Source organism: Telmatherina bonti (genome assembly GCF_933228915.1).
Source record: "Telmatherina bonti genome assembly, chromosome: 5".
Classification (NCBI taxonomy): domain Eukaryota; kingdom Metazoa; phylum Chordata; class Actinopteri; order Atheriniformes; family Telmatherinidae; genus Telmatherina; species Telmatherina bonti.
Window position 1 is genome coordinate 21,389,417 of NC_136623.1, and position 21,754 is coordinate 21,411,170.

The following is a 21,754-nucleotide window of genomic DNA, read 5'->3' on the forward strand; positions in this document are numbered from 1 at the left end:
TCAGATCACCCGTCCCCTCCTCCTGACACTCATCCCACTCCAGCACTTAACAAGGATTTTAATGTGGCTCTGTCATCTGTCAAGCAGATCAGATCAGAGCTCTAATACACAGCAGCAGGTCCTACAGATGATGACACAGCCTGATGCAGAAGTCTTGGAAAAACAACAGTAAAAAAAAAAAAAAAAATCAGAATAATCTGACAATTTCTCTAATAACTTTCCCTGCAGCCTGCCGTTTGTTCTCTCACCCTCTAAGTGCTTTTGCAGATCCGCAGTAAATCTCATGTTTACAAGCTGAATGAACCTGCGATGTCATGCAGGGTCTTTCTGGGCATGTGCTCATTGTTAGATGGGTCATTCACAAAACTGGTTGTTCTCAATTCAGCATATTGTAGCACTGGTGCTCCTGCCAGCGCAGTCTTAAATACTGTGCCTCCTCTTTAAGCTTCTATTTCCTCTCAAGAACATGTGTGAAGACTATATTTGGCAAAGATAAGAATCTATAGACACCCTTCAAGTGAAAACTAGTTCAATCTGTGGTATTGTGTATTTGGGGTGTGTAGATTATTTAAAATAAAACTCACTTATCAGTTATGACACACCTTGTCGTTCATTTTAATGACTGTCTCCCACATCTTTATTCAATGTGGTATTCAGACCAGTAAAACAAATGGATGATTTGGTGTTGAACATGTTCCTGAAAGTTGTAACACCCTACATTCTTTCTGAATGATCAAACATTTTTAAATTTAGTTGAAATCTTCTTAAATTATACTCCTTTTGTGAGTGGCCTCAAGCCTTGTCACAGGTCAAGAAAGGAGAATGAGAATAACTTATTGTTTCCTCCTTGGCTTGTGTTGTAATGACTGTTAATCATCTGCTAGGTTGGAAAGGTTGAAAAAGAGATGTGGATCAGTTACCATGTCCTATGAGGAAATTCTTCAGCTTAGTGAAAAGTTTGAAAGAAGGGGGTAGCTTTCCATTATTTGATAAATCATATGATTAGTTACCTGACTGTTGCCTCAAAAATGGCTTAAATCATATTCAAAGTTGTGCAATCATCTTTGCTCACCTGCACAAAAATGATGTGTGTGTACATATATATATATATATATATATATATATATATATATATATATATATATATATATATGTGTGTGTGTGTGTGTGTGTGTGTGTGTGTGTGTGTGTGTGTGTATGTCTTAGATAGATAGATAGATAGATAGATAGATAGATAGATAGATATTTAAGAGATTTTGATTGAGATTATTCTCTGAAACATGGAAATTATGTCAATTGATACAGCAATGATATGACATGTCTCATATATTATGCATCTGTAACTTGAATCAACAAAACTGATTGAAAGACCATACGAAATGTTACAACATTAGTTGGTTGCAGCACAAAACCCCATTGGCAGACAAAAATGTCTTGATCTTGAATATCTAAATTTGTAAATGGATGTTTCTGCAAATCAAAAGCCTTGGCAGGTGGTCATGTTTTGTACATCCCAGCATGGATTTTGTGATGGAAGTTTTTTAGTTGCTTATAATCGGTTTATCCACTTTAGTGCTTACTTTTTTCTTCTCTTTTAGTAATCCTGGACTTTTAGAAACTCCTGACACGTGCCTGTTGCTTGCAGCAGATGGGAGTGCAGGTCAAAATATGTATAACATACACCTTCTTCTTTCTCTTTTATGTTTTTTTTTTTTTTTTTGGGGGGGGGGGGGGGGGGGGGGGGGGGCAGAGTTGTTGATGTCTGCATTATTTGGCTGTTAACCTTTCTGCAGGGAAACAAGACATGAATATTGCATTAAACTTTGTTGAAGGAAAAGAAAAGTGTTTTGGTCTTTAGATAACAATGCACAGAATGAAAACAATTCAGTACAGTCATGTTTTACAACATATATACTTCATGTTTTGTTAGAAGCGTTTAGTCCCCAGTATAAAACATCACAGTATCTTCTTTTGCAGCTCTACCTCCCTTTTCTTTGGCGCTCTCTGCTTCTCTCAAGGTCTTTCATACAGACCTGAAGCAGTGTGAATACACTCCATGATGGTGACTGGGTTAATATCAGGATCACAATCAGAACCATGCTTAAAAAATTGCAGCTTACATATTTAAAAGTTAAAAATATTAAAATGAGAGAATGTATTCTAAAGGCTTCCATTTAACATGTTGAGTAACTATAATATTTTTGATCATGTGTTTAGGACTTTTTTAACAGCAGAGTGGAAAAAGCTCATTTTTCTTTCTTGATTTCTGTTTTTTCTTTTCTTTTCTTTTCAAAGGCTTGTTTGGTTCAGATGATCTTTAACCAAGTAGAGATGAAACAGGAAGATCTTTGACCCACAGACCACCTTGCCGTGATTTGAACAACCTAGTGCCCCAATATGAAGATTGTCAGTAATGTTTTTGGTCATAAATTCAACATTAGGAACCTGAAATTGATCAAAACACTGTAGATAGTCATTTTGATTTTATTTAAATAATTAGATTAAACCCATGCCTGCTGATTATGGGATATGTCATCTGGAGAGTATCACACAGTTTGCACATCAAACAGTTTAAAATTATTATGTTAACATATTGTGGCTCATATTTCTGGGTGGAATTTGTATTTCATGGTTTGTTAAAGCCATAAATCCCAGTCTTTTCTGGCACTAGTGTGGCCCATTGCTTTGCCATGTGCCAATAAATTAAAACTGTAAACATCCCCCTCTCTGCCCCGCCCGTCTTCCCTTTATATAGACCACAGGGAAACCCCATTACAGCACTGGAGACGCGCTCTGGGTGAGATTACAGAGACAGGAGGCCGCGCACGGATCAAGACACCAGATGTACAAGTTGCGCCGGGATTTACCAATCTTTTACCAATCCAGATGTGAACTTTGTCTTTAATGCTGGATGAACGTCTCAAGTCGGTCTGTCGTAGAAACACTTTGATCCATTTTTGATAATCTTTGTGCTGGCTGCCTGCTGACTTTATGAAGGAACGAATTAGAGAAAGAAGTGTCATTTTTCTCATTTAAGGACAAATGTGTGAATGCCACTTTTCAAGAGGACATTTTTCGATATGTTCGCTTCTCTGGGATATTTTTTCTAAGACTAAAAACTAAAAACCCTGCTTTTCAGCCCTTCAGCCTATCTTTTGTTTGTTTGTTTGTTTGTTTGCCATCGGCAACATGTTGTCCAGTGTTCGCCGACACAGCCTCCGCCTGCAGAATGAGATCCATCGGTGGAGCATCTGCGACCCGGGCAGCCACATCCTCCCGGACAACCTCTTCGCTCGGGTCCCCGCGTGCATCTCGCGCTCCAAGTCCTGCGCAAGCTCCGCCGGAGTATCGGAGGGAAGTCGCGGGAGCTGGTCGTCTTCAGACTCGGTCATCTCCACTGACTCCGCCGGGGAGGCGGTGGATCCTGGAATCCCTTACAGGGTGGTCCTGCTGGGGGCCAGCGGAGTTGGTAAGACGGCGTTCGCCAGCATCTTCGCCGGTGCAGCGGACAGCATGGACAGCGATGACTGCGAACTGTGCGGGGGTAGGAGAAAATTGTTGAATAAAACCCTTCTCAGACTTATACTGTTCGTTTTTTTTTTATTCTTATTTATATGTTGAACATTTTATAACTAACAATTAATCAGACTTCTGGTTAAGACTGATGACATGCCCCCCCCCCCCTCCCCCCACTATAACCACAAAAAAAAGTAGAAAAGTTAGAAAAGAGCATGAAAAGATAACTTGTTCATAATGTCATATTTTTTTCTGATCATTTCAACAAATAAGCTAAATTAAATTAATTCACGAATGAAAATGAATTCACCCAAATATATCTTTGTTTGACTTTTATTTCCAGATGAAATGTGTGAAAAGGAAATCGAAGTGGACGGAGAGCCTGCAACTGTAACTGTGTTGGACACATGGGATGCAGAGGTGAGATGAAACACGAACAAGAGGAGAGTTTAGGACACGCAGTAAGAATACTGTGCGCTGTGCTCTTCACCCTCTCACAGTGTGTGCTTTGCAGATTGGCCAAGAGTGGACCCAGGAGGGCTACATGCAGACAGGTGATGCATACTTGCTGTTGTACTCTATTACTGACCGAGCCTCCTTCCGACGAGCTTCAGAGCTCCGCATAAACCTGCGCCGTTTCCGCCCCGCGCGACACACCCCGATCATCCTGGTGGGCAACAAGTGCGACCTTGTGCGGCGCAGAGAGGTGTCAACAAGCGGTAAGGAAACATAACTTGTGTCCGTTTAAGTAATGAACACACTTAACTAAAAGTTCAGGGGCAGCTAAATTTCTCTGACTGTATGGTTTCAGAGGGTCGTGCATGTGCTGCTGTGTTTGACTGCAAATTCATCGAGACCTCCGCCGCCATGCAGCACAACGTTTGGGAGGCTTTCTATGGCATCGTGCGGCAGCTGCGTCTGCGCAGAGACTCCAAAGAAGACAAACGTCGCAGAGACACGCACTCTAATGGACGCCGTGAGAGCCTTCCCGTGAAGGCCAGACGTTTCCTTGATAAGATGGTTGCAAAGAACAATCCCAGTGTGGCATTTTGGCTAAAATCCAAGTCCTGCCACAATCTCTCTGTACTGTAGACAATCCCAAAAAATAACACCAAGGCTCTGAGTAGATGAATAAGTAACAGGCTGCAGAACCTGTGGCTGGAGGGGGGACCTGCTTCTGAGGGGCTACAAGTTGGATTATTACTCCTCACTGTGTTAACCTCTCCACTCAGCACATGTGATGTGTTTGTACTCACACACTGCCATCATACTGTGTGTTGCAGTGATGTTAGACTGGCTGGACTGGACAAACAGAAGATATGTTGAACATATCATACCTCTGAGACAAAAATGTCTGAGAAACTGAAGATCCAGTGATGGAAACTGAGAAATGGAAGTTATTTTTGTTCATTTCACTGTTTGGTTTTTGTCTTTTCTTCTTTCTTTCCTCATGATTTTGCTCCATTGTTTTGGGGTCAAATCTCAATATGTTGACTTTTCACTCCTAAGTGCTAATATTGCCGGTTGTAAGCATTGATTAATATATGTGATTAATGTCTTTGATGACCTATGTGATGTCATTAAGTTCTTACTTTTACTTTATTTATTGTGTATTGTATTTTACACTTATTGTAAATTTAAAAAGATGATTGATAATGTGCTGTATTTTCCTATTACAAAATAGATTAAGCATTGCTTGATGAAATAAAGTCACATTATTTGAAAAAAGAATAGCGAGCCTGTCAGCTCAATCTCACGAATGAGAAATTAAAATGGATGACTCATATTTGACACAAAAGAGACACAAGAAGAGTTTGGCAGCAACACTTTGAGGCGGGTAAAAGATGAGTCAGGTAGTGACAGTAAAGCTGAACTTTTAGAGATAAAATTAGTCCCTTATGTGTGTGTGTGTAAGAGAGAGAGAGATTTGAGTGGGTTCAGATTTAACCTCTCAGACAGATCAAAGATTTGGGTCATAGAGAAACACCAAATAGCAAGCTAAACTCTCTGACTTGAGAAAAATGCAAGAAAATATGTTGCCAAGGTAACCTTAGAGGAGCACATGAGTTGTGTGCGTGTGTTTGATCTGTGTGTTGTGTACAGGGAGAGCAGGCAGATGGCGTTAGTGTGTGTTGGCAAAGATGTCGGGTGGCCAGTACACAGGATCAAGACAGAACTGTGTGTGGACCAGTGCTTTACATAACAGAGATCCTTCCATCTGAATTCATGGCTTCATCCACTGAACCATCAACGCTGTCATTGGGGTCTGGTTAAATAGTGAGCCTATGAAACAGCAATTCACTCAAAGACTGTTTTTTCTACAGTTGCAGATTCAGAAAATTCTCCGCCTTGTTACCAAGCAGCTCTACAGTCTGTAAAGCCCACAGCTTAGGATGGTGACATGTGCATCAAGTCAGATGGAAGATTATCCCAGCTGTTTGCACAGTGATGTCACGGTGATGATGAGATCAAAAGAAAAAACAAAGACCTGCACCCTCTTTTAGGACTGTTAAAGATGTTTCTTAATGCCTCCATCAAGTGGGAAAGTCTATTGGCAGCAGAGTATTGCTGGATCCTTCTGTTTGACAGTTTCATCTGTGACTCGACCTGCTGAATCACACAAATGACCTAAGAGTGCTGCATTTTTCTGAAGCAATTGACAGTCAGAGCAATCTGTTCATCCCATTGTCTACACACAGTTCCTTATCAGAAGTGCTACTAATGGAAAATCTGGCAGGAAGCAGGTCCTAGGTGCACAGGTCAAAGTCTGGGGGATATTAGAAACTTAAACACTGAGCTTCAAAATTCTGCAAGAATTCTATCATGTTTATCCCCTTTTTGTTTGAGTTTTCTTTTTATTTAAAACTCCCGCATTTACTACATACAATTCACAAATCCTTTATTATATGATTTCTTTGATTGTTTCTTCCATTTTGAAAGAGTAAAAACCACAAACATTTGAGTTTTAATGTAAAATCAGAGACTAATAGTAGCCTGAAATAGGTTTGTCTTTTATAGTACTGTACATATCATTGTTCTGCTCTTCCTGTCTCTATCTCCCATGTCAGCGTCTTTCCTATTGGCCAGATGGACATAAGGGCAGGGTGATTAGACAATCATTAGATCCAATAAAACATTGCTAGTTAAAACTTGGTTAAAGTTTGACCAGACAGACTGAAGCTGTTTCGATCACTCCAAGGTCTGACAAGTGACTCGCTAGATCTCTCCTGGAAGGTAAGTTGCTTCACTCTCCTGTCTGTCAGCTTTGGGCTCGGTTGAGTTTAAGGAGAGTAATTTTGAGGCAGTGAGTAGAAACAAACAGAAATGCATGCTGTTTTTTTAAAATACTGTTTGTCAGATGTTTTCAGATTATCGCAGAAGTGCTGTGATCTTGACTTGACTTTGGCAGGGCCTAGAACAAGGCGTTGGCAGATACTGCCCTCTGCTTATTAGTGGCTTCCTTGATTCTTACTGACATCATGTAGTTATCCATATGCAGGACTAAATTTAGTGTCATATCTGTTGAAATTTAGTTTGACAGAAGTTATTCAGTCATTGTGCTGAAAGGCTAAAAGAAGGACCTGAAAATGTAGATTAAGGGCCTCAAAATTAAGCAAAAAAGCAGTCTGACATTTAATTCAGAATTAAACATGAGCAAAGAATAGTTCCACTGAAATGTTGTTAATTTGATGTAGATGAAAGTTAGGGAAATAGTAAATCAGTGAATGGCTCAATGGGTACATTGTTTTAATCATCAGACATAGCTTACAACTTTAAGATGAAGTGCAAAAAAACCCCAATTTGATTAATTTAAGAATTCTGTTAATAAGATATTTGCCATTCTTGTTGATATTGGTGGACTGTGCAACCTTACAGGTCATTAGCCACGACTCAATGTCACCTTCACTAAACCACTTGACTTCACTCACCTTTTTCACTTTCAAGTCTACAAACTTAAGCAATACCTTCTGTAAACTTATCTTTAAACATTATTTAAATGAATGTACTTTTTTTGACAGTTAATGCCAGACATATTTTGCAGGCATATTTTATTTCTATTTCAACATAGCAGTGTTCATTTTAACTGAAAAAGTACTTTTTGTGCTGGTTACTCATTAGGCCAACACTTGTTTTCTGTGTATCATGGACTCCACAGTGAAGTAGAGTATTTTTTAAAGAAACAGTAAATCCAAAATGCATAGCTTTTTTTTTTTTTTTTTTTTTACAAATGCTCATTCAAACACACAGCTGGGCCTATAACTTATTCTACTCGGCCATTAAGTCTTCAGGGTGCAAACTTTATAATGACCTCTGTGTACCTCTGTCATATTTACACCCACCAGAACCTGACCTACATGAGTTTTTTTCTGTTCACTCAGGTCACTAGTTTACTTGGTTGTGAAGGTGGAATCACACATATAAGTACTTTAAGTTCCCATTCAGCTCAAAGTATGTGTATGCAAGCGATAGTGCACACATCTAGAGGACATATTCTTTGCTGGACTGTTATCTTTGTGAATCTATGCCACATTGTGCACTGAGGCAGACTGGGTTTAAATGTTTTGAATTAATGAGATTAAAATGTATGAAATCCTCCTCATTATGTCACCTCTGCCTCTTCAACCTCCAACATTTGTCTTCCTCCCATCTCCTCTTCCTTCTCTTCCTCCTTATCCGCAGGCTGTGATAATGACACCCATGGTGCATCTGTTGTTGCTCCCATTCCTACTCAGCATTGTGAGTACATAGCACCGCCAACTGCTACTGCTGTCCCTCAATACATATTCATTCTTAATACCCAAATACAGGAACCTGTTAAAAGATCTGTGAAGCACTCTGTGTATGTTAACAGTTAGATTCAATAATCAGAAATGCCTGAAAAGCTAATCATTTGACCATTTGGAGCATCCTGTGAAACGGAAAAGCTGATAGTTGTCTGTGATTTAGAGAAAATGCTTGAAACGAAACCTTTGATAAGTATTTATATCATTAAAGTGGATTGTTGAAGTGTTGCTTAACTGAATTAGCTGTTTGTCTGTAGACTTTGCTCTCTCATTCTCAGGAAGAATATAAGAATCCCAGAGCTTTCGTGCAGTTTTGGTTCAATAAATAACTACCCTTACTGCTTGGCTAGATTCATGTTACGACACAGAGCTAAAGTTAAAAGTAGCTATGAGTGTGACAGACTTTGTTGCACTGTATTTGATGACCTTTGACTTGTTTCCGCTGTTATAGGCCAGTGGGAAGAAACTGGAGGAGAGGAAGGGCCCATTTGAGAACACAGTGCTAGAAGTGCCTGAAGGGACAGCGGTCCCCTATGCGGTGTACCAGGTATTTCACACATGGCATCCCACATGGAAAAGTTTGTTAAAATAAGTTATAGAAACAGTATATTAGTACAAAAGCTGAGAGATTTGATTTTGATTTTAAGAAGTATGCACATTCTGATTTTGATGAAAGAAACTTATTTTAGATAAGGACAAAAATGTTAGGCATAGTTAAAAGTTGGTAGTTAATACAATCAGCTGGTGGACCGTATTAGAAATGACAAGGATGAGAAGTGGTTTATTACTCTGTAAAAGAGTGTTTGACCACATATTTTAAGATTAACTTCATCACAACAGTGCTGAAAACCTGCACATCTGGACAAGACGCCACCAACTCTAAAAGATATGGACAGGTTTTAGGGCAACATTATACTGTGATGTGGCTTATTTTGGATAAAAATCAATGTTTTGGATTGTTCTCCAACAAAAGACTGTGTTTGAGTCTTGTTGTTTGCCCACAACTTTTTTGGGATTCTACTAATTTCTATACAAAAAAACCCTTTCTATCTTAAATCGTTTTGAGTACATCCTCCATGATGGTAAACCTGCCACAATTAAAAAAAACCCCAAAACATTTTCATACTCAGAACATTTGTGAAGGATTAGTTTTAAAAGATTTTAAGAAGTCTTATTACTTAAACTAATTGGTGTTATTGAGGACACAGATCTTCTAATTTTTCTCTTCCCTTTTCCACATTTAGTTTCAGGTGAAACAAGCCAGTGTTAATGATTTCAGGCTAAGTGGAGAGGGTACAAATGACATTAAGATCTCAAAGGATGGCTGGCTTTATTTGGAGAAACCTCTGGTCTGGTCAGAAGATAATCATTTCATTACCAAGGTAACGGTCTCTGTCCTCATGAAAACCTTAATTAATAGTGACTTGTAGCAATATAACACATATCCATGTAAAGTATGTTTGTGTTTGTGTCTTTGCAACTGTTTCCAGGTGGAGGCTTTGGCAGATGGTGAAGTTGTGGATGGCCCAATTTATGTGACCATAAATGTCATAGATGTCAACAACAATGCTCCAATCTTCAATCAGAGTAGCTACACAACTTGGGTTCGAGAAAACAATCCAGCAGGTGTGGATTTCATAAGCGCATAAGAGAAAAAAGATTAAAAACCGGATTTTTATCTTTTATAAAATTGTGAGTCACATGTGTCATCACAAGGACACATAGTAGCTGCTTCCGTTTGAGACATTTATGTTTTAAGAAGTTGTAGTCCTATGTTTGTGGTCATCTGTGTGTTTCATAAACATGAAGGAAGGCAGATTTTTTCAGGAAATGTTAATAAAATTTGACAATTGGGATGGAATATGATAGCTTCTTTTGATTATGGACCTAGTTATCCTGTTCAGATATATTTAAGCTGCAGTTAAGCAGTACTGGCTCCCTCCACTCAAGCCGACCTCTCAGTGTGATTTGTATTTGACATCAGTCATGTCTGTGCCTCCAGGTGTCCCATTCATTCAGGTGTTCGCATCAGACCAAGACGACCCAGAGACTCCCAATGCCCAGCTGACCTACAGCCTGGTCAGCCAGATCCCCAACAATCACAACATCCTTCTGTTCCAGATTGACCCCAACACAGGAGAGATCTCCACCACAGCAGAAGGTTACAAGCACACACTCGCCAATCCACAGATAACCCAACACACAGACACGAAGCCAGACATACTGAAGGTTCAGTGACTATGGGAAAGCCTGTAATCTGTCCATCTCTACTTGCGATCCAACATTTTAGCACCACTGTAAACCCAGATTACACAGCTCATCTCTTGTTCTTAAGATTAACACTGATTGAAGGCAGACTGCCTGAGTGTCTCGTGATGTTGATTTACACTACTTTGATTGTGTGAGAATGAGAAGTTGTTGTACAGCAGATGCCTGCATTAAAACATGTCCATGGTGTGTATGTGCGTGTGTGTGTGTGTGTGTGTGCGTGTGTAAGTCTGCTTCAATTTTTTTAAAATTTTCCTTGTCTGTTTTTTAAAGGAGAAAAGATGCTGAAGTCTAAAGAAGGAATCCGGTACAGCAGGGGAGAAGATCGCAGCATCGAGGCTCTGAAAGGAAAGTTTAATGAATACTGTTCAGTGCCAAAGGTCCCTTATGAAGAAAACCCATTCTTCACCTGCGTTGAGAGAGCAGGTTAGTCTAACAGAGCTGAAAAATTGTCAAATTGACTCATTAATAAGAAGAGTGACAGTTAAGATATTGTATTTCCAATTCAAATTTTGGACACCTTTAAAAATGATGAATAAAATATTTTTTTATACATACATATATATATATAAACAGAGAACAAAACAGAACAGAGAATAAAAGTTTGTCAAACCAAGTAATGTGAAAGACAAAAACATTGGTCCAACATGTCTTAAGTAGAGTTCCCAGAGTCAAGCAAACATTAAAAAATAAGTTTTATGTCCACAACACAAACATCAAATAAAAAAAAAAAAAAAAAAAAACAGTACAAGACAGGAACTCAAAATAATTTCACTGTTTATCCACAGTACTGGACAGTTACAGCAGAGGAAAAACATGCTACAATCCACTTTACTCTTTATGCCATGCTTTATATTCCAATGATGCAGAGTTAAACTGAGTACATTAAACTACCTCCCCAGAAAGCATGTCCCAGCTTTCTTCCAGAACACTTTATCAATACTAATGTTAAGGTTTCCCTCCCAACCTTGTTCAGGGTAAAAAGAATTGGAAAACAAGTTTATTTGTGTGTACTGCTCAAAGTGCTTTAAATAAACATTTGTACATTTCAGCAAGGTGGAGCATTAAAAAGTACATTAAAACAAACAGATTCTTATCTATGATAAAATAGGTATAAATAAATGGAATAAGTAAAATAAATTCATTAAAACAATGGTAAGTAAGATAAGTTCAAAGTTACCAAGCAGATTTCATGGATAGGCACATTTTTAACCTGGATTTAGAAGTGTCTCCACTTGGTGAAAGTTTAATCTCCCCTGGCAGACTCTATTAACACTTGGATGGTGATTTTAAGAGTCCAAAGTCTCCAGGTGTTTACCAATACTCAACCTCTTCTCTTTGCTACCAAATTGAATAATCTCAGTTTTTTTCATCATTTAATTGTAGAAGATTTTCTCTCATGCAGGTGTTTATCTGGTCCAAACACTGACACGGAAAGTCTAATGGACTGCAATCATCTGGTGACAAAAACAGAGTTGTTTCTTGTCTTCCGAACTGTGATGATTAATGTTCAAGTTCTGGTATAGTTGACCAAAAGAAGCATATGCAAGTTGAACATAAGATGTCCAAGAACTGACCCCTGAAGGACCCCAAAAGTCAAGGTCACTCGCTCAGACTGCTGCGAAATGTAGTATAATAACTATATCCTTCTAAACAGCAACTCCAGAAGGCCGAACCCCATTTTCCAGTCTGTTCACCAGGATCCTGTGATTTACACTTCAGACGAAGTGCTGAGATCCAGCAGAACCATGACTGATGCTTGACCAGATTCAGTATTCAACCTAATGCCATTTAACACTTGTTTTAGTGTTGTGATGAGCTCAGAAGCCTAATGCCTACCAAGATTACTACTTTCACTTAAAAAAATCAGTAAGACGGTTAACCATAGCTTTCTCTATTATGTTGCTATAAAAGAGAGGTTAGAGACAGGTCTATAGTAGCTCAATAGTCGCAACTGTGACTTGTGAAAAATGCCTGGTGCCAGTGAGCTGTTAAACAGCTGTCTACAGAGATAAAAACTGTTTATAAAAAAAGCCAGATGGTATTATATCCTGAGCACACGTTGTGGCAATAATATTTTGTCTTGTTGTTTTAATTTCTTTGCTACAAAAGTTGGCAATATCATTGAACTGTTTTGGAAGATTTGTACGTATTTCAAAAAAAGGCAAACTGGAACTGAAAACAAGATAAAATGCAATAAATAAAAGTTACAGTGTGAAGAACTAACAGATGCTTTGATGAAAGGTGGAAAATGGAAAAGTTTTTACCTTTGATTTAAAGCAGCTGAAGGTTTCAGCAGACCTGCAGTTTTCAGAGAGTTTGCTCCACGTGTGAGCAAAGTTCTGACTCTGAAATTAGACTTGACCCTGCTGAACTGTGGATTTGGTAGGTTCCTAACAAACCAGGAGATCCCTCGTGTATGTTGGCCCCAAACCATTCAATGTTTTGTAAACTAACAGCAGAATTTTTGCACTTTTCATAAAGAGGAAGCCAAAATAACTCCAAGTTAGGACTGAAGTAAAGTGAAGACTCAAGCAGCAGTGCTATGGACTAACCACACCTTCTCATGAATGTTTTTAAAAAAAAAGACAGGAAAAAAGTGAAACTACTAATCTATTAACCCGAGTTGCACATTTACGCATATGTTTAAAAAAAACAACAACTGAAAAGTTGCCGAGTCTGAAAGACTTGGGCTTGAACATTTGACCCTGAGTGATGAAAGGAGTTCAAGTAGATAATCAGTGATGAAAACGCCACTGAGTTTTTGTGAATCATGAAAGTTAAACATTTTTTGGGATGTTCACCCTGAAAGACAACCTTTTGTTGGAAGTCTAACAGCAGTCTATATATTTCTGCCTTTTTACCTGTAGAGTTAAAGAGGCGGGCGAAGGACCCACTGGAGGACCCCGACTACACACTAATTGTACGTGTACAAGACCTGGGAGGAGCTTCACCTAGTGCACTGAGTGGAAATGCAAGAGTACACATTGCTGTGCAGCAGAACCAATGGATCAACCCTGGACCCATATCTATTAAAGAGAACTTAAAGGATTCCTACCCCAAGGTCATTGCAAAGGTAAGGTGGGTTGTTAATCTCCCAGTCGCAGAAATCTCACCAAACTCACTGCCACTCATCACATTTACTTTAAATGCAGAATGTGGCCATCATACCCATGAGCTCCTCTTTTCTCCCTTTACATCCAGGTCCAGTCCAACGACCCTGACGCCATTTACACATTAACACAGAAAGAACGAGGTCTGAGATTCCCCTTCCAGATCACCGAAGATGGTGAAATACTGGTGACAGAGGAGCTGGACAGAGAGGAAAAAGACATGGTAGTTTAGACATCAATCTTTTGTTTATTTAATTTCAAATATTGTATGTCATGCAGAAATGAGGAATATCTTCTGTTCCTTTTCAGTACATCCTAGTTGTGTTAGCAAAGAATAACAATGACCAAGAGGTGGATCCACCAATGGAGATTCAGGTGTTGGTGGAGGATGAGAATGACAATAAACCAGTCTGTACAGAAGAGGAGAGTGTTTTTGAAATCCAGGAGGATGAGTCTGAAGGTAAGATGTCTGTGCCTCTGTGTGATTATTACATAACCCTTTCAAGTCATATTGTGCTACATGTGCCATTTTGTTCTCCATCTCAATTTTGCCTCCTCCTCTATTTGTTTTGAGCTTTGTACATTGTGAAAATCTATTTACACATATTTTTCACTTGAAAGCACACACAAAAAAATCTTAGCTATGAAAAGGTTCTTTGATAGTAGTAAGAATAAGACACATTTTATCTTGTACCTCACTCCTGTATGCAGCTCAGCTTACTGGAAAACTTTAAAAGCAGCTCTCAACAGGTTATATAATTGTTCACACATTAATTTACACCAGAAATGAATAATAGCTCCCTTTTGAATAAATACTTCATTAGTGATTATTCTTGCTATTTCATAGAGAATACTTCTGGGATTCTAATATAAATAATTAGATTTATTCATATAGTGTTACATTTTTGTTGCTGTTTTGTTTTACAATTAACTCAAAGTCACACCAAGTAATCAAGTAATTTATTCCCATTTCACATTAGTCTGCTCTTAAACTGAAACAATTTTATTCCAAGCTTTTTATCCTTTACTTCCCTACATCACCATAGCATTAGCTTGCAGCTATCCAAACATAGGGGTTTAATAATGGTTTTCTCTGACCTCGCTGGAAAACATTATTAATCCAGCCATATTTACACTAAGTTGTGTTATGAATTTGGATCAGTGAAACTATAGATATTCCATAATAATTCTCCAAAAAGGGCTTTAGATACCTAATCTTTTGCAATCCAACCATATTACATGACTGATATATTATATGTCATAGTAGCATAGGAAGAGATGCTGTATTGTAATTTTATTCAGCTGTTTTTTAAACAGGTTAGTCCCACTGAGATCAAAGATCTCTTTTCAAAGGGAGACCCGCCAAGAGGGTGGACACATTCAGGTAGTTACAATAAAACAGTAGACAATATATAAAGCTTACGATGTTAAAAATTTCTCATGTTAAACACGTGCACACAGACAAGGTAGACTGCAATGATTTCACCACAGCTTCAAACTCGTTCAATATGACAAGAGCTATACAGTGAAGTTGAGATTGTAATTCATTCACAGTATTATGTGCTGAAAACTTAAATGTTTTCTTGTCCTGTTCAGTTCGGACTTTGAGGATGACAAATAGCAGAGCAAAAGACAAGACAATTAGGACAGAGTGACACCCACAACATTTTTTAAATTAACACAAACCAATGACTGAGGCATCAAGCACATAAAGATGTCCAGTTAACCTCAGAATAGAGCACACAATGGTGAGTAAGGGGGCCATAGCAGGTAATGAATCTCAGTGCCCCTGGTACACACTATCTAGCATGTAGAGACAATGAGCAGAAGCATTCAAATACAACATGTCTCCATGGTCAATAAAAGGCAAAATAGTTGTTTTCATCACTATCAGAATATTGATTAATTACTGAGTTTTGAAATTAACAGAAAGAAAAAGACACATTACTATGACATAATTGTCACAAGCTGTTTACACTCAATCCACTGTTTTCGTATATATCACAAATCAGACAAATTAGCCAGTGTGACTGGAAAAATATAATTTAACAGCATGTTGAATGTTGTAGACACAAGGAACTGTGGGATGGAGCTGTTTCCTTTCCTATGTAAAATATTGTCTTATGTTTCCTACACTAAAGGAGATCATAAAGGAAGCCACCAGCTGTCATCTTGGCTGCCACAAAGACACTCTCAAGTCATTTAATTTGGCTTGATTTCTTCGGAAGAAGAAAACGCAATTGGACTGGACCCTAAGTATTAGTTGCTGCTTTTCCAATTTTGACCAATCATTGGGTCATATAGCACACTGAGGCTTTGTTTTGATGGGTCTTTAAAAAACAGTGCTGCATCAGTCTACAGTTTTAAGTATTTAAATAATTCAAAATGAAAAACATGTACATGAGCATGATATTGGGGTCTTCTGGAGCCTCGAACAGAATTGGATGTGAAGGTTTTCTTTCAAACTATCAAAATGAATGTGAAGGATTTTCATTTTTTCTTTCTGTTCCAGGTAGTGAGGTAGGAACACTGTTGGCTCACGACAGCGATAAAGAAGGGACATTAAATTCTCAGCTGGCTTACACCATTGTGCCACAAAATCTCCCCACTGCGTCCGACACCTTCTCCATCGATGGGGCTTCTGGAAGAATCCAGACGCTGCGTGTGCTTCGACGAAAAGAACAGCGGGTCTACAACCTCAGTGTCAGAGTTAGTGACTCAGGTAAGATACAGAGCATGCAAACACGCCTGTCTGTAGCATTCATTCAGTTTTCACTCCAGATATGGTATTAATGGTTTTGGTTTATAGCTTTCAGCACTGTCTGTAAAGTGGTCATCAAAGTCATTGATGTCAACAACGAGATGCCCCTGTTTGAGAAGAATGATGTAAGTACTTGAATCATAGCTCATGTTTGTCATTCTGTTTTGGTTATATTCTTATTGTGTGTATCAATATGCAGTATGGCAGCCACTCTCTGACAGAGGACACTCCTGTGGGATTCACAGTAGTGACCATCAGAGCATCTGATGCTGATGATCCTGACAGCGGCAGCTCGCGCATTGAGTTCCACATCTCTGCAGGCGATGATGATGGTGTCTTCACTGTGGAAACTGATGGTGAAGGTGTTGGTCATCTGGTTGTAGCTAAGGTGCAGCTTATACACTCACACTTCTTCCAGGCTTTCAACTTCTTTTAAAAGTTTCTTATTGAACCTTTCCAATGTGTATTCATTTAGTTTATTTGTATATTTTCTGAAAGTTTGTATTGTATTCACTTACTACATTTGTTCGTTGTCATTTAGAGATTATCTTTGTGAAATAAATGTATATTAATAAAATACTGGATACATGAAAAAAAAACCAACATAGTTTTGCAGTCCAAAGAATTATAAGTATAAGTTAAAAACCCATAGATATTACCTTTATAACCACAGAAAGCAATGAAATCTTTTAAATGCAACATTTACTTTTGTTCTTTTATCTGATGAATCACTAATACCAACTTTTTTATTCTTCTTCTTAGTTTATTAACCACATTTAGCAGAATCATGTATGTATATCACATGGAGAGCATGCAGCTGATAATCCTGTTATAAAAAAGATTATTCTGTAATTGGTGAAGGCATCATCCAGTACATTCTCTGAGAGAAACCCTCAGTCAGCAGCTAGCAAATGTATTGTAGCAATAAAGTGTTCGGATTTAGTTACTCAAATAGCTTTTGATTCTGAAAACACATCTTCTACCTATCTGAAACCATTTTCCTCTAATCAACTCATCTCTCTCTCAACAGCCTCTGGACTTTGAATCTTCCTCCACCTACAAACTCCAGATTGATGCTCGCAACCCAGAGCCACTGATGTCAGGCCTCGAGTATGGCAGCGACTCCACCACTTTTGTCTCTTTGTCTGTGAGTGATGTGGACGAGGTCCCAGAGTTTAGCCTGGACATCCTGGATGTGACAGTCCCTGAAAACACTACCAAAGGAACAGTGCTTCTCACTGTGGAAGCAAAGGACCCAGAAGGGAAAGAGATCGGGTAAACACAGCAGCACATTTAGTACAAGTCATTACATAAAATAAAAGATGAACACTTTGAAACAAGAAAAGGGATGATACAGGGAAGATATTTGTTTACTGTAGTGGGGCGTTCAAGTCTTTTTACTCTCATCAAACTTTTAAAAACCAGCCACAAAAATGAATTTACCCTGCTAACAAGCATCCCAAACTTTGTGGTTTACTTTGAATGAGTAAAGAAAATGAAAGAAAAGGTTTCAACAAATCATATTTGCCTTTCATATTTTCAACCACATTAACCAACTGTCACATCGTCTAAAACACTGGTGGATGCAAATCTTTATTGTTTTATTTGTGCCTTTTGTTTTATTTCCATTTTCTGTTGATAAAATATCTAGATTAATATTAAAGGGGAAATGACTGAAACATGCAAACTACAAGGTAGCTGCTTGGTAATCCAAAAGAAGAAGAAATTGAGAGTTTTTTTTTCTGTGTTAACATGATATACTGTAGATATCTGAAGAATGAGTCACACTGTAAAGCTACAAGTTATGAGAAAGGTCAGGGTCATTATGAATGAGGAGTAAGGAACTTAGCCAGGAAAGTCCCACACAGTGTCTAAAATCTTTTCTGTGGGTTTGAATAGATGCAGTCTCTCCATTAAAATAACAGAATCCAGTATAGAAAACTGTGTGGAGTTCCAGTTCAAGAAAAACTTTCTTTACAGCTAGTCTTTAATTCTGCAAATGAAAGTTAAAAACTCTTTGCAAACCACAGGGTTGTTTTGAAGTTTGGTTGGATGTTAGATAACAGAAATCTAAGGTTAAATGTCACAGAGCGGATTATATAAAAAGCTGGATGGAAACAGAAAATCTGTGAGACAACAGATTACACCGATGTGATGGTGATTTTAATTATTTCAGTCAAAACATCACTTTGTTTTGACTTGATTAGACCTACAAAAATGCCTTTATCTGATGCTGCACTCCAGCAACATTTAACGGTACAACTGACTAAACGCTAACACACCACAAGTAAAGCTTTTATTAGTTACTAAAGCCATTGACTACGAGACCAACAATTGCAGGCTGTCAGTTTGGAGTTTCATCTGTTGGGCCTCTCACACATACACAGAAGAGATTATTGATTTGTTTTGACTTCCATTGTTTTCACTGGTCACGTGTTTGCTGAAACAAGGTCGACATCCGCGTAGTATGTGACTGAGTGTGTGGCTTTGATGGCCGCTGATTTTGTCTTCTTGTGCAGCTTTAAGTTGAGCGGTGACACAGAGAATTGGCTGGATATTGATGCTGCCACTGGACAAATCAAAACCAAAGACAAACTGGACAGAGAGACACTGGAAACTTTTGAAGTCACTATTACTGCCTTTGAGAAGGGTGAGGAAAGGAATAGTCACACCAAAATACCGTTTTATGTTAATCTGAGAAGAATTCTGTGCAATCACATAACATGTGGATTCAACATCTGTCAGAGGAAGCAAACAGTAATGTTTCTACTTTTTTTCATGTACTCTTATTGCCCTCTAAAGAAAACCCTGAGAAGTTCTCTGAGCGTGTCCTCCATGTACGGCTGCTGGATGTCAACGATGACTTCCCAAAACTGATTGAGAAGCAGGCTTTCATCTGCATGAAGGACCTCAAACCTGTCATCATCAAAGCTGAAGATAAAGACAGTGACCCTTTCTCCCAGCCTTTCACTTTTACCTTGGACAAACCAAATAGAAACAGCAACTGGGAGCTGCGCAAAATTGATGGTACACCTCGGAAACGTTACCCAGAAGCAAAAAAAGATGTGAATTTCTATATTTCAGATTTTTAGCTCTGTTTCTTTGAATGTGTCGTGCAGATACAACAGCTGAACTGCACCTGAAGAAAAGACCAACTGAGGACAAAACCTTCTCTCTTAACATCAACATTAAAGACAATGGAGGTGTTGGAGTCTCGCAGGCACTTGAGGGTGAGTGAATTCAGCCTTAAACAATATGAAGTCACACAAATATATCCCTTAGAACCCATTATGAGTTTATCTCAGCATCTGCTGGAGCTAGAGTTTATTGCTCCGATCAGTGCCATAAATACTCTAACAGTCCAGCCAAGAGCAAGACATTTGATTGATAGTTGAGAGACTGATTCTGCAATTGCTGAGACATACTTTAAGATGATGTGCAAGGTTGCAGCAACTTCCTGCTGAATGTGTTCTTATTTTTTGTCAAATGACAGTGATTTAAGTCTGTCCCATCCTAACATCATAAATACATCCTGCATGTCTCCCCTCTGCATGCCAGTGAAAGTATGCAACTGCACAGAGTTGGGTTACTGCTACATCCCTCCACATGGAGTACCATTCAAACTTGGGATGGGAAGCACCATCGGAATCCTGGCTGGTGTTTTGGGATTCTGTGGTAAGTCTGACAAACACCATATAAACCATATCATCTGATAAAAAGCAACATACATAAACATAAGCCTATGAAACTATACAAAACTAGCTATAGTGCATTTTTAGGCTGCTTCTCCTGCATGACGTATGCTTTGTGTCTCCTCTTGTTGCAGCTCTCATCTTCATCATAGTGATCAAACGCTCAAATAAAAAGGGCAAGAATAAAGGCTTGGGCGATGAGGAGGAGCGGAATGCCATGACACAAAATTAGAGAGGCAAGGGAAGTTTTATTTATATTCAGCAATACACAAATTTGCAAGTTGTACAACATGCTGTTGTACATATGTCATACATCCTCTGTTATTACATCCTTCATATGAATCAGTTTCAGGTCTTTTTATGTTTAACAGAAAATGTTTTTTCCAAACCTTTATTTATCGTATGGTTTTTTTAAAGGTGCCTTTTCACATTGTGAGCTGAGCGTTGATGGAAATTAGACTCACAGCCTCCAGTTTTATTTACAGTCTTTTTATCCTTTATTCAAATGACATCGCTGCTGTCAAACTAATGAAGTTAGAAAAATTCATGAATAGATCTTTTAAAAGTGTTTAAAACTTAAATTAGTCCTGACAAGTATACATACTCATTTACGTAAGCTTATTTCATTGCATTTCTGGGATTTGAGTTTGATTAATAGGTGCTGTGCATACCTGATTAACTTGGAAGATATTTGCACAGCTTGTTGTCTTAATATATTAAAATTTTATTCTCAGACTCCAGCTGCTGTGTTATCAGATCTCATGCTGATGTTCAGCAACATGTCAATGAACAATAAAATCTCTCTGTCTTTTGCTTTTATTTTGTTTTTTGTTTGTTAAGAGCTGCTATTGCGCTGGTTCCCAATAAACAAAGAAAGTGGAAATAGTTTGGTTTCTATGATTACATGTCTGTTTTTGGGTGCTTGAACATGTCTGGGCAAACCCCGTGGTGCTGCAGGTGGAGGGAAACATCCCTTGCTTTCTCCTCTCCACCTCATTACACACAACTTCATTTCAATTTCTGCAGTTAGCTTTTACACTGCATTTATAGTCAGTGTTGTTGCATCCACTCCTCCTTCCTGCTGGTCTGTCACTGCACAGAGTGATGCTCTGAGTCATCTCTTTGACAGTGGGAGACAGGTCACAGATTGGGCTGAAAGGAGGATGGCATGATTATGGGCTTTTATGCTGCACAAAGAGGCCTCAAAACATAAAAAGGACATCTCCAAGAACACTCACATACATGTGAGAGTGGATTTTGGGAGGGGGGTACATGTGTTGCCATAAACATACATCTCTCCAGTCCATGTCACGTTTGTGAGCTTTCTGTGTGTTTGGGATGAGTCACTGCACAGCCTGCTGCAGCTTCCAAAAGCTCAACGAAGAAAGATGTCAGAGGCAAAGGAGTGGACCGAGCTGCAGCCTCATAATGACCTGCTCAACAAGAAGCTTCACCAATGTTTATGCCTGCACTCCATCTGTATTTGTATCCCAGCAACACTTTCCAAAACAGCGCACACACAAAGTTTTCAAAGTGCGACAGAGGTGGTGGGAGAACTTGAAGGAGGTGGAGGAATAAAGTAGAGGAGTTGGATAGAGGGAGTAAACTATATGACAGATG

General features: G+C 38.7%; 2 protein-coding genes across 2 annotated transcripts; both read left to right on the top strand.

Annotated features, from left to right (window-relative positions):
* Positions 1 to 3,189: 3,189 nt before the first annotated feature.
* gem (GTP binding protein overexpressed in skeletal muscle) lies at positions 3,190 to 4,608 on the top strand (the record flags this gene model as incomplete). The annotated part of the gene is made up of 4 exons (XM_079240637.1): positions 3,190 to 3,544; positions 3,860 to 3,936; positions 4,031 to 4,235; positions 4,328 to 4,608. 4 exons carry the CDS (start codon positions 3,190 to 3,192, stop codon positions 4,606 to 4,608), a joined length of 918 nt encoding a protein of 305 aa, XP_079096763.1.
* Positions 4,609 to 8,205: 3,597 nt separating this feature from the next.
* On the top strand, positions 8,206 to 20,366 carry cdh17 (cadherin 17, LI cadherin (liver-intestine); the record flags this gene model as incomplete). Its single annotated transcript, XM_079241091.1, has 18 exons — positions 8,206 to 8,253; positions 8,752 to 8,847; positions 9,545 to 9,682; positions 9,791 to 9,926; positions 10,303 to 10,461; positions 10,842 to 10,994; positions 13,439 to 13,644; positions 13,773 to 13,904; positions 13,991 to 14,141; positions 16,194 to 16,403; positions 16,491 to 16,567; positions 16,642 to 16,830; positions 17,473 to 17,717; positions 18,962 to 19,092; positions 19,245 to 19,469; positions 19,562 to 19,672; positions 20,001 to 20,117; positions 20,269 to 20,366. 18 exons carry the CDS (start codon positions 8,206 to 8,208, stop codon positions 20,364 to 20,366), a joined length of 2,622 nt encoding a protein of 873 aa, XP_079097217.1.
* Positions 20,367 to 21,754: the final 1,388 nt, after the last annotated feature.